This window comes from Taudactylus pleione, unplaced genomic scaffold (genome assembly GCF_031769625.1).
Source record: "Taudactylus pleione unplaced genomic scaffold, aTauple2 ptg000278l, whole genome shotgun sequence".
NCBI classification, from domain to species: domain Eukaryota; kingdom Metazoa; phylum Chordata; class Amphibia; order Anura; family Myobatrachidae; genus Taudactylus; species Taudactylus pleione.
In genome coordinates, this window is record NW_028284680.1 from 8,557,901 (window position 1) to 8,571,371 (window position 13,471).

General features: G+C 44.2%; 1 protein-coding gene across 1 annotated transcript in view; it reads left to right on the forward strand.

The window, feature by feature from the left end:
- Positions 1 to 1,410: 1,410 nt before the first annotated feature.
- Positions 1,411 to 13,471, forward strand: part of LOC148513530 (CMP-N-acetylneuraminate-beta-galactosamide-alpha-2,3-sialyltransferase 4-like) — a 45,375-nt gene continuing 33,314 nt past the window's right edge. The window contains exon 1 of the mRNA XM_088481877.1: positions 1,411 to 1,437. Within this exon, the coding sequence (XP_088338003.1) occupies positions 1,422 to 1,437 (16 nt within the window). The 5' untranslated portion in view covers positions 1,411 to 1,421. The remainder of the gene's footprint in view (positions 1,438 to 13,471) is intronic.

Consider the following 13,471-nt stretch of genomic DNA (forward strand, 5'->3'; position numbering starts at 1 on the left):
ATTATACTAGGACACTGGGAAGAAGCATGTACATGGGTAGATACTAGATAGTGAACAGGTGGAGGGTAAAAACGGAGCTGAATTATAGCTACCACTGGAGTATCTCAATGAGCAGCATTGGTCCCTGTCATTTTTAGTATTGTTCTTAATGACTTAAGCTGGATACACACTACACGATATTGTTATCGATTTGGCCGATTCAGACGCATCGGAACGACAAATTGTCAATATCGTGCCGTGTGTATGCACTACATCGTGTAGTTCGAGCTCCCGTGGGATCGTCAGCCGCATCGCCTGATCTTTTGTACATGCAGGAGGATCGGGCGGTCGGGCACCGGCATCGTCCAGTGTGTACGGACTGCCCGATATGTTGGCCCGTCGGCGCGGGGGTAGGGGGTCGCATCACTGTGTACCCAGCTTTAAAAAGCAAAGGCCCTCATTCAGAGCCGTACGCTCTGAGCAGAGCGCACGCTCTGAATGAGGGCCGTCCTCCATAACTATGGAGCGTCCTCCTGGACGCTCGTATAGCTGTGGGTCACCACCCACAGCCTATACGAGCGTGCAGTTTGATGGCCGCGATGGTCTTGACCATCGCGACCATCGAAACAGCGAGCCGGAGCCTGCGGTTGAGGTTTTCAACCGCAAGGCCCGGAGTGATTTTGGCTCTATCAGAGCCAAAATCACTCCCACTGACATCACTAGTGATGTCAGTGGGCCGCTTCTGACGGTAGGTGTTCCCTTAGGAAAGCCCCTGTCAGGGAGGCACGCCCCCGGCACGCCCACCAAAGGGGGGGTGCTGTCAATCAACATCGACAGCACGCCCCCTTTGATCAGACACAACGAGCGAAGGAAAGTCCTTCGCTCGTCGCGTCTGGCGCATGCGCACGACGGAGCTCCCTCCGTCGTGCGCATGCTCAGTGCAGAACATCGACCCACTTGCGAGCGGACAGCCGTTCGCGAGTGGGTCTGAATCAGGTTCAAAGTGTCTATATTCATTATCTGCTGCGTTCCCCTGTATATAAATGCTGGGGATACTGAATATTTGCCTCTGCGTCTTTCAATCCCCTTTTCCTCTCTTCTTCCATTTGAGAGTAGAAAAACTGGTGTCGGAAACTGTCTGCTGGCATCATAATCGCAGTCATTGTCATAGTTTTCTTTCTATAATCATTCTATATACAGCACTGAGGAAATATAGTTGTTCTATACATATAAAAGTTAATGTATAAATAAATTATGATAATAATATAACTCGTATTTATTTCTGTTCAGCCTTTTTAGCGAGACACAACTTACACAATGCTGATTATAAACGCGATACTTTGTTTGCAGACTTTATTCTCGCTGGCTAATTGCTGTTATTGTTTCCTCCCATTTAGAGTAACAACAATTAAATCTGTCAGAAAAGTTTTCCGACGGCCAAAATGAACAGTAAACAAGGTGGGTATTATCTGCCAGGAGCTTCTACAGAGCGCAAACACTATTAGCTATATATAACATCTTTGGGCCTGATCCAGCACGAAACGCAGTTGCTTATACGCACGCAATCGGTCGATTGTTGCGTACTGCGCATGTGTAAGCATCGCAGTGCGTGAACTAGCCGCTGTGATCAGGACAGCGATCACAGAATATTCGCAGACCCATGGCAGAGTGATTGATAGGAGGTGCCGTTTGTGGGTGGTGACGGGGGGTGGGCGGACGAACGCAGACGTGCCAGTGCTTTCAACAGCGTTGCAGGTGCGTGCATTAATTAGCCACCGTGATACCGGAGGCCCTCTGAGGCGTCATAGCGTGCGCTGAAGTAAGCAATTCCGGAGTAAGGTCTGGGCTTCATTAACTGTCCGATGTTACCGATTGTTTCTCTATGTTAGTATACGGATGTGGGTAAGGAGAAGTGGGCGTCCTTATGTCAGGCTCGATTCAGACCCGCTCGCTAGATGCGTATGCAAATCCGGCTAACTAACAGCAAGGCAGGCGACCTCACAACAAGGCATTAGCACGCCCACTTTGTCTTGGCGTGCTATCGCGGGAGGCGTGACCACGTCCCCTTACATAAAAATGTTTAAAAAAAAGAAAAGTTTTGCAGCGCCGCCCCTCAACCCGGCGCATAACCAGTGGGGGGCGCGATCAGCTTGAACGCTTCTCCCACAGGCATAGCAGCCACGAGCAGTCTCCCAGTGCAGCCCAGCACACAACAGCGTGTGCTGGGCTGCTGTGATGTAAGAGGGGGGAGCTGTGCCATACCCGAGCCCCCACCGGGCCCCTCCAGCAAGCCCGGGCCCGGGTAATTAGTACCCGCTCCCCCCTCCCTCTTGGCTCCCCTTTGTGTATGCAGACGCCCACCAGCCTGTCTTAAGACGCCCACTTATGCACGTCATCTCCAGGATGTGTATGCAACCATCGGTAACATCGAGTACCATCGGAAACTAACACAGCGCTTGTGGTCGACCATGCCCTACCGCAAGCACTGCAAGCACTTTAGTGTAAAAGTCAGCCAAGTGACGTGTACTATGACGCTGCATCTTAATTATGCACGCCTCTGAAACGGTGTTAAGACGCTCGGGCACACCTGCGTTCGCACCTCCACTCCCCCGTTTTCACGGACCAACCCCTGTCACCACCCACAAACGGCTCGTCCTGTCACTCAGCTGGGCAGTCTATGCGCAGCGAGCGTATGCTTCCCGATCACTCGCACTGGTTCACGCACGGACACTGCGATGCATATGCATGCGCAGATGGCAAAAATCGTCTGGCTGCGTGCGAACGCAGCTTAGCGAGTGGGTCTGAATCGGGTCCACAATGTGAATGCAAACATTTAAATATCACCGCTAATATTACCACCTGCGGTGCGTGCGTATAAGGAGAACAGCGATCCGTGGTGAATCCGGCCCTTTGTACACTGTTCTCGGGATCATGTGCTGAGGCGTGTTCCTGAATTTATTATAGTATCTATAGTGTGTGTTGTAGCTATAAATGTGATTTACAGTTCTTTTTCATGTAAAAGTATGTAGTGTAATATATCATACACACATTGGGCCTGATTCAGACCCGCTCGCTAAGATGCATACTCTCGCTGCCGCCAATGGTATGCAGTGTGTATGCATTGTGCGCATACCTTAGCGAAAGTTCACAATGCATTCGCTCGCTGCACATAGACAGCCCAGCAGAGTGAGTGACAGAAGAAGCCGTTTGTAGGTGGTAACAAGGGCCATTAATAACGGGGGAGTGGAGGTGGAAACGCAGGCGTGCCTGAGCATCTCAATGGCGTGTTAGAGGTGTGTATAATTAAAAGACAGCATCATAGTACACGTCACCTGGCTTGTTTTACACTGAAGTGCTCGCAGTGCTTGCGGAAGGGTATGGTCAACCTCAAGCGCTGCGATAGCATCCGATGTACCGATGGTTGCATACACTTCCTGGACATGATGTGCACAAGTGGGCGTCTTAAAACAGGCTGGTGGGTGTCTGCATACGCTATGTGATCGCTCTATAAGAAATATTGGGCGTGCTAATGCATTGCTGTGCGGTAGCACTGCCTACGCAATTTGCATACACATCGTGCGAGCGATCGAATCTAGAATTGTTTAAATATGTGTTCCCAAGTAAGTGAGCTGTGTGTATATGTATGTGTGTGTGTATATACACCACAACTAGATATATATCCAGCTGGAAACCATGTGTGTGTGTGTATTAGGGAGGCCAATCCCCAAGTTAATATCAATACCGGGATTCGGGATTGAAAAACACTCAATCCTGGGATTCCCGGGTTTATCCGGGATTGAGATAGTAAATGGGGTGGACGGGCAGGGCTGGAGGGGCAAGCCATTGTGACTGCGCAGCGAGACCTGTGACATCATGTCACGCTGCGCACATCTGGGGGCAGCCGGGCCTGTGTCTGAGCTAGTGCCGCAGGTGCATGAAACGATACTAATAACTTATGCAAATATTAGTCCTGAAATCCCGGGATTGGAAGCTCCACTAGAGCTTTCTATATATGAAAAGTGTATTGTACCCACAGGGAAAACACTCTGCGGGTTAAACCATTATGTTTTATCAGCCTTTAATTACTGCCTTTAAAAAAGGGAGGTAAGTATTAATATTAATCACAAAACCCTAAGGGCATATATAAATGAAGCCATCATATTATCGAATAAGGTACTATACATGCTTTATAGGTATACACATGCGCTATAAATATACAAGTGCTTATTGGTATACACACACTCTATAGGAATACACATGCTCTATAGGTACTGTATACACACACTCTATAGGTACTATACACACGCTCTATAGGTATACACACGCTCTATAGGTATACACATGCTGTATAGGTTCTATACACATCAACAACGTTTCAGAACATTTATTAATGGTTCTTTCACTAGAAATAACAGTTAATAAGAGTTCTGAAACGTTGTTGATATTTTAACACGGCTCATTGTCTTATTTACAAATATATATATAATGAAGTTATCATTATTATTGATTCTACAAAGTGCAAGATGGTCATCCTCCACAGGTCACTGGACACTGGAACGGGTTGGGTAAAGGATGCCAGCGGTCAGAATACCGACAGCAGCATCTCGCCAGGATTAAGTAAATATCCTGACCCTAACCTTTCCTGCAACGCAACTCTAACCCTCCCCTAGCCTAACCCTAACGATCCCCCCTCCCAACAGCCTAACCCTAATCCTCCTCTCCCTCACCACTAAACCTAACCCTAATACTTAACGTCAGGATACTGGAGCCGGGATTCCGACCACCGGGATGCCGACTACATCCCACTGGAACTTCTTATATAAGTGTCAAATATAATTATTAGTTTGCTGTGTTTATTTTATTTAAATGGTGCTGTTATCAATCATATGTTTAATAATAGTTGTGTCTATTTAAAACTTGTGACCCTGGATCCATGACCTGAAGCTGAAATCCTACAAACACAAAACATTTATTAGTCACTGGGCTGAGTGACGTCCACGCTCGGTGAAAGTGACTGTGAGTAACATACAATCTGACACAGATGGTTAAATTGAGGGCCGTCTGGCACTTCTGGCAAGTAGGTTAAGTTGAGGGCCATCTGGCACTTCTGGCAAATCGGTTAAGTTGAGGGCCATCTGGCACTTCTGGCAAATGCCAGAAGGGCTTGTGGGCCGGTCCTGCCCGAAAGTCTGGCCAAACAGATTCGCCTCGTGGTGCTCTGCTCGGCTAGCTTGCAGAATGACAGGGGCTTACCGCAAGGCCAATTGTGTCATCTGTATTCTGAGAGGTTGTATTTTAATAAAATGTATGTATGTAAATTCAATTGCTTTTATTTAATATTCATATGGTGGCCTAAGAGCTTTTTTGGGGGTTTGGCATTGATTAGTTGTGTTTAGGTATTTACCTAACACTCTTTACATCTTTGGCATCAGTATATTACTGTTATTAGAGAATCATATTATCTATAACCTTGCTCCTTCAAGGTATTCCTATGTTGTAGTTTAATAGGTAATAACACCTTTATTTTGTACGCCTCTCAGTAGCTTTTTTTTGGATGTTTGTCTGGGCCTACTAACAGGGGTCTCATGGAGAGGTGCAGTCATATGATCTACTTTTGGCGCAGGATAAAGGGATTTCTTGTAAAATATATATATATATATATATATATATACTGTATATGTGACAGAAGGGCTGAAAATCTGCCTCCCAGCGCCCTCCTTGGCTAGCTTGCAGAATGATAGGGGCTTGCCTCGAGGCCAAGCTCAGTTACTCGCGGCATGCCGGAGAGACAACCCTTTTCCGTTCGCATGTGCACCTGGCTGCCTGGCTGTTCTACAGCCCCAGCCCCTCCTTGGTAAGTCAGTAGTATGCAAAGCAATGCTGATGTCCATTTCATTCATACAAGTCTGTAACCAATATTGCTATTTTCACAGAAGGCACTTATTTAATTCATTCTACTGTACATCAGGTAATACATGGAACCTCTCTCTCCTTCCCTTCCCATTTTCACCTCTCTTACACCCACCCTCTCCCTCTCTCTCTCTCATTTCCCTCACCTCAAACCCATTCCTCCCCAACACTTCTTCTAACCTTATCCACATCTCTATTATTCTGGTCCTTTGGATTGCCAGGTTAGCCTGCAACAAACTGACCGCCACCCATAACCTCTTCATCTCAAATTTCCCCAACCTCTGCGCTGTCACGGAATCATGGTTATCTTCTACTGACACCGCCTCTCCTTCTTCCACATCCTCAAACACTGTAAATGTTATGGTAGTAGCGTTGGGGTCCTTCTGTCCCCCAACTGCACCTTCCATTCAACCTGCCACTTCCATCCTCCCACTACCGCCATTTATCACCCCCTGGTCCGATCACCCAATTTATTTTAAACCTTCGCTGCCTGGATTTCCCACTTTCTCTCTTCTGGCCTCTCCTCCCTCATACTGGGGAGACTTTAACATCCCGATCTATGATCTCTACAACCTTGCTACCTCAAAACTTTTCACCCTCTGCTCCTCATTTAGCCTGTCACAATGTACCACCTCTGCCTCTCACATCAATGGTCACTCCCTTAATCTGATCTTCTCCCATCTCTGAACTGTTTTTGTCTTCAATGACTCACCCTTCCCTCTCACTGGCCACCACCTACTCTCCTTCTCTCACCCATTACCACTCTCACCTGCCCTGACTATGAGTATGCCCTCCCTATGGCCCTTGACTCTGCTGCCCAAGCAGTTACGTTGCACAACCATGGCACTCTACACAGGCCCACTTTTTCCAACAGTGCTCTTGTTCTGCTGAGCACTGCTGGAGGAATTTCCGCTCTTGTGCCGTCTTCCTATCATTCGTTCATTCTATCATTCTACGTACCTATTGTCCACTCTGTCACGTGCTAAGCAATCCTTCATCAAAGCCCTATTCTCCTCTCAGGTCTCCAACCCCTGCCACCTTTTGCTACCTTCAACCCCCCCTTTGCTTCCCCTTCCCTCTTCCCTCAGTGTACTTGATTTTGTCACACACTATATCTGCCATGACATCTTATAACTTCAGGCTGCACACCCCATGCCCGCCTTTCAACCCAACACCTGCCCACTTGACTCCATTCCCTCATTTGATCCCTATTCCCTGAAGCAAGCTCCCACATTGCTCACCTGGTCAACGCTTCTCTCTTTTTTGGCACCTTTCCTTTTAAACATACTCTTAATTCTCACATTCTTTTTTTTTCTTTTTTTCATCAATAGTTTTTATTAAAGATTTTTTTCAATAAACAAAATAGATAGTGCAAATAAAAATTACAGAAAAAAGAAAACATGAGAAAGTGAGGGAAGGAATCAGACCACACTGTCAACATATTAATATCACAAAATTAAAACATTAGAAAAATATATAGCGATTACACATATACTTATAGAATATCAAATATGAAATACCTTTAATAATACCAGCAATTACCCCGTATGTGGAAAATGACCACTTAGACTCAGAAAGAATCAAGAAGCAAAGTAGCACCCTCTCCAATTGTGACAAATTTATGCCATTTGATCCACCTAACCAATGGGGAAGAGGCCGCAGAGGAATAAGGAACACCTAACGTTTCCATTTGGAAAGCATACTGAACTTTACATATCATTTTGTGTATAGACGGGAGAGATGGAGACTTCCAATTTTGAGCTATGGCCGCTCTGGAAGCTATCAAAATATGACCTAAAACATAACTATCCGACTTGGACAACTCTGAGGGATATATGTGAAAAAGAGCTATAGAAGGCGACTCTTGAAAACGAATGTTGAGAACTTTATAGGCCAACTCAAATACCTCACGCCAGAGATTGCGAATGTTAGGGCAGCCCCAAAATATATGGAATATATCACCTGGCTCCGAACACCTCCGCCAACAAAATTTGGACCGCGCAGGCCATATCTTATGTAGTTTGGTTGGTGTAAAATATAACCGATGTAACAGTTTAAATTGCATCTCCACATGATTGGAGCATTTAGAGAAGCGATGAGCCGTTAAGTAAATCTCTTCCCATTGCCGGAGGGTAAATGTCATCTGTAAATCCGTTTCCCACTGTAGTTGTGCAGCAGATTTTGTTATCGACGCATCTTCCAGATATAGGGAATACCAGAACTTAATAGCTCCCCGAGAGTTACCAGTTGACATTTTAGCTAGAACAGACGTAATAGGCGGAGCTAAGGAGCCAGTAAATCGCAACATAGCAGAGACCCAATGGCTTATACGTAAATATGTAAAAAATTCTCCTGAGGGTAGTTTATATTGCGCCTGCAGATATGAAAAAGGGAACATAGAATTGTTACTGAGTACATCAGCAATTGTAACTATACCACAAGAGCGCCATAATAAGATACGTAGGTCTGGGATTAAACTAGAGAGAACTAATAAAGAGAGATTACGAGTGGGTAACGTCATGCAACGTGAAGTACTTATAGTAGAATCCCAAGCTGAAAGGGAATCTAATATTGCTCTAGGGGCCTCTAAATGATATTGGGCGAATTTGTTTAGGGGTCCAAATCAATTCTGTCAGGGGGAAATGAGGTACTAAAGTTCTTTCCAAATCAACCCATGGTTTTGAATTAAGAGGTAGAGCCCAGTCACTGATCTGAGCCACTAAGCATGCATGTTGGTATGCCACAAGGTCAGGTACTATGACGCGTTAAACGTTGATAGGCAATTCGTGGTTCAAAATTAATTTATGAATTTGTCTAATATACCACTGAGGGACTAAATAAGGTATTGTGCGGAACAGATACATTCATTTGGGTAGTACCATCATCTTAAATGCTGCCAGTCTACCCAACCAAGAGACTTCAAAGCCAACCCAACTTTTTAAGAGACCAGCCACACGTATAATAATAGGAGAAAAGTTGATCTCTGGAAAAGTGGAAACGTTATTTGGATTATGTATACCCAAATATAACAGAGAATCTTTCTTCCGTTGATACTTATAGATATTTTGGAGGCGGGACAACATCTTCTGGGGCATATTGAAAGGTAACACCTCTGTCTTGGTGGTATTTAATTTATAGAATGAAGCTTTACTATCATTATCTATAACTTCACGCAGGGCGGGCAACGATGTCTCCGGTTTAGTCACAAATAATAACACGTCATCGGCAAATAGACATAGCTTGTGTGAAAAGGAGGCTACAGTGATACCTGGGAAAAGTAATAATTGCCGAATGGTAGCTGCAAAGGGTTTGATAGCTAAAACATACATCAAAGGCGAGAGGGGGCATCCCTGTGTCTTGCCATTAGAGATAACAAATGAAGAAGATAAAAAAACATTGCTCAATACTTTAGCAGTTGGGTTACTATATAGAGCACTGATGGAAGAGAGTATTTGTCCCTGAAATCCAAAGTTTGTTAAAGTAGCATTAAGAAATTTCCAATGAAGACGGTCAAACGCCTTTTCAGTGTCTAAAAAAAGCAAAAGAGCTTGCTGTTTCTTTTTGACCAAAAATTCAGCTAAATCAAAAACTCTACGGGTGTTGTCCGAGGCTTGACATCCCCGGACAAAACCCACCTGGTCAGGGTGAATAAGTTGGAGAACTAAGGGAGAGAGCCGGTTAGCTATGAATTTTGAAAAAATCTTCACATCAGAATTAAGGAGAGCAATAGGTCTGTAATTCTGACATAAAGAGGCATCTTTCCCATGTTTGGGAATAGTTATTGTCTGGGCCTCTAACATTTCAGCAGGGAAAGAACCATACTTAGTAGCTGAGTTATAAAGCATAGTATGAGCAGGGGCAATTTCACTTGAGAAGTGTTTATAGAAGGAATTGGTAAAGACATCTTGGCCAGGAGCCTTCCCCGAGGGAAGTGATTTAATAACAGCTAAAATCTCCTCCTCAGACCACAGAGCATTGAGGGATTCCAACTCATCCGCTTTCAATTTAGGTAAATGCAATTTATCCAAAAACATAGTGATAAGGTCCTCTGTGGGTCGAGGGGTGGTAGGATCTTTATCTAAATTATACAGTTACTCATAGTAGCTAGCAAATGCGTTTGCTGTGGACGATGGGTTAAGTAACCTCTGTCTATCTGGTGTAATAATGGCTTTAATTCTTTTTCTTGTTTGGCGTAATCGCAGCTAACGAGCTAAAAATTTACCAGACTTATTGCCCAAAGTATAGAACTTCTGTTATAGCTTAGACAGAGCACTTTTCATACGAGTCAAAAATAATTTTTGAAGCTGATTTCGGATGGCCACCATTTCTCTCCTAAGGAGATGAGATGGTCTAGTACGATTCAGGAAATCTATTTGTGCAAGACATTGTTCTAGGTCTAACTGTTGTTGTAGATATTGCCTTCTTAGCCTAGAGCCAGTCTGAATGGCTACTCCCCTCACCACTGCCTTAAGAGCGCACCAATATATAGATGTGTCATCTGGGGAATTGGTAGCCTTATAGATGGAAAAAGCATCAGAAATAGGCATCGTTGCTTCAGGAGATGTCAACAGACACTCAGGGAATCTTCATGGTCTACGGTGGAATCTAGAGTTATTATAGTCCCAAAACCAGGTTACAGCTGCATGATCGGACCATACTATCGGGACAATTTTAGCCTGGCGAGCGGTCTGCAATATCCATTTATCTAATAAAATAAAATCGATTCGGGAGTAGGAATTATGAACGTGTGAGATATAGGTATAATCTTTAACTGTCGGGGACTGAACTCGCCAGTCATCGTACAAATCGTACTCTGTCATTAGGTTACGGAAACTATTGGATGGAACTGATCCCTGACTCAAATTTCCTACATTAGATGATTTGTCAAGTTTAATATCAGGGACCAAGTTAAAGTCACCCATGATCACAAGATTACCTTTTTGGACTTTATGGATGGCCTCTACCACCTTTTTTAAAAAGGGAACTTGTCTCGAGTTTGGGGCGTAGAGGGAAACCAAGGTAACTTCCTTATCATCTAACTTCCCCACTAAGATTAGAAATCTTCCGTCCCTATCTACAGTTTTGCAGGAGAGTTCAAAATGTATTGAATGATGAAATAGTATAGCCACCCCATTGCGTTTAAAGGGACCATTGGCATAATATACTTCTGGATACCCTGAATTACAGATCACCGAAGGCGCTAATGAAGAAAAATGCGTTTCCTGCAATGCTGTCACCTTTGCTTTTTCCCGATGAAAAGTGGCCAGTGCTAGTCTCCTTTTATTAGGGTAATTCAGCCCATGTGTATTTAAAGAAAAAAATTTAACCATTGGTGTCAAGTAGATCCAAAGCTCCAACAAACATATATAAAACAGTGCATCTGGATTCCTAAAAATAAACAGAAAAAGAAGGGGCAGAAAAAAAAAAAAAAAACAACAACACTACAGTATATTGAAAATAAAGAAAATAAACTAAATTAGCCCAAGAACAGGGGCTAGAATGTTTTCTGCAAGGAAAAAATAACGGCAAAACAAAAAACATCGGGGAGGTGGCTTAGCATGAAAACCACCCACCAATGCAGTCACCTAACAATATCAGAGCAAAGCTGGGCAGTTATAAAAATGTTAAAGCATACTTGACATAGTAATTCCATCTTAAAGATATAGGCGATATTAACAATCACTACTTACTATATAGGGATTATAAGAATTATAATAATACTAGCCTACACCTAAGCATTATAATCTAATCTGTAAACCACTGAATGAGGTGGAACATGATACTTAAAAAAAAAAAAAAAAAAAGTGAAAATTCCTATATAAAAGAAATATAATATACATACATATCAACTGAATCATGGGATGTAAAACATAAATACACTTCAGGAACGGTAGAATTATAAGGCACGCACATAAACAATTGGAATCTGCAGAGATTCCAAGAAATCTACGAAAGAGTGAAATAACTACATATATTATGATCTCTTGGAAACACGATCAATCAGGAGAAGAACGATCAGAAAATCTAGAACAGGGATGGGGAACCTCAGGCCCGGGGGCCTTATAAGGCCCTCGGAATCATTTGGTCTGACCCTCTGAGCTTTTTTCTGCTAGCCTCATCTGGCCAAAAATGGCACCGTGTAGCCAGAATCTATGCAGCAGTGCCACCTGTAGCGTCCTTAGGGCGCTTCAGGCGGTCACACCGCTGCCCTAACAGCTCCCCGAGGCATCCTCAGGATGCTCTGGGCATTTCTGTAATCACCTGCAATTGATACCCCACCCCGTGTGACATCACGCGGAAGGGGCATGGCCTGCACCAGACCCGCGAATAATGTTATAATGGCCCTCGGCAGAAAAAAGTTCCCCATCCCTAATCTAGAAGTAGCTGTGGACACAGTGATATCCCATTCTGCTAGTAATTTAATGCCAGCTTCAACTGTAGAGATAACATATGAGGATGATTCATATTGTACTAGGAGCTTGACCGGTAATCCCCAGCGGTAGGAAATATCGTATTCACGGAGCGCAGAAGTGATGGAATGAAATGAACGTCTCTTAGCCAAGGTATGTGCCGAGAAGTCCGGGAAGATCTGAAGACCTCCCAGTGTATCGGATCCTTCAGTTTGCCTGGCAGCTCTCAGAATAAGTTCCTGGACATGAAAAAAGTGAATTCGCAACAGGGTATCTCTAGGGAAGCTGTTAGTCCCCACTCTCGGCTTAGGCAGGCGATGAACTCTGTCGATGAGAAGGTCTTGAGGTGAAGCCGAGGGGAGGAGTTTTTGAAATAGTTTGGTCACATATTCTTGTAATTCTGTAGGAGCAACCGAATCAGGGATACCTCGAAATTTAATGTTATTCCTTCTCGACCTGTCTTCCATATCTGCCATTTTATCACGAATAGATGATACTTTTGCTTGTAGCTCAGAATGAGCAGTTAGAAGGTTATTGTGTGAGGAAACCAATTTGCCCATCTTTCCCTCCAAATGATCTGTATGTCTACTTAATCCCACGAGCTCCGTTTTAAGCAACTGAACTGAGGATTCCACCCCAGAGAGGATATCAGTGCGAAAAGCTGCGAACAGTTGGAACATAGATTGTGTAGTGAGAGGAGCTGCTGGATACAGATCTAGTTCCAAATCAGCCGGGGTCATGGAGCCCTGGGAGTGTGGCACAACAGAGGTCGGTGCATTTTTCAGTGATGCCGAAGTTGATAATTTCTGTTTAGTGGAGGATGGAGTAGGGAACTTGACATGTGATGGTAAACGCTGAGCTTTCCCTCCGCGTTTAGGTGGCATTGCGGAACAGAATGTAATACAAATAAACGCGTAAGTGACCTTTAGAAGACAGGTAGTTATTGGTAGTGATGTGATATGAACATTTATGCACTTTATTACTGCATGGGCGAGGGTGTCTCCATCCCTAAAAGGGAAACATGCTGTGAGAGGGCATTATAACTCAAGCGACAAGCAGCTGACAAGTTGAGAACTATAGAACCATTTTATATTTATATAAATCTTCTCCAGGATACCATGGAGGGCTATATGATGGTGTATTCAGGCTCCAGAGGGAGACAGGCAGAGATG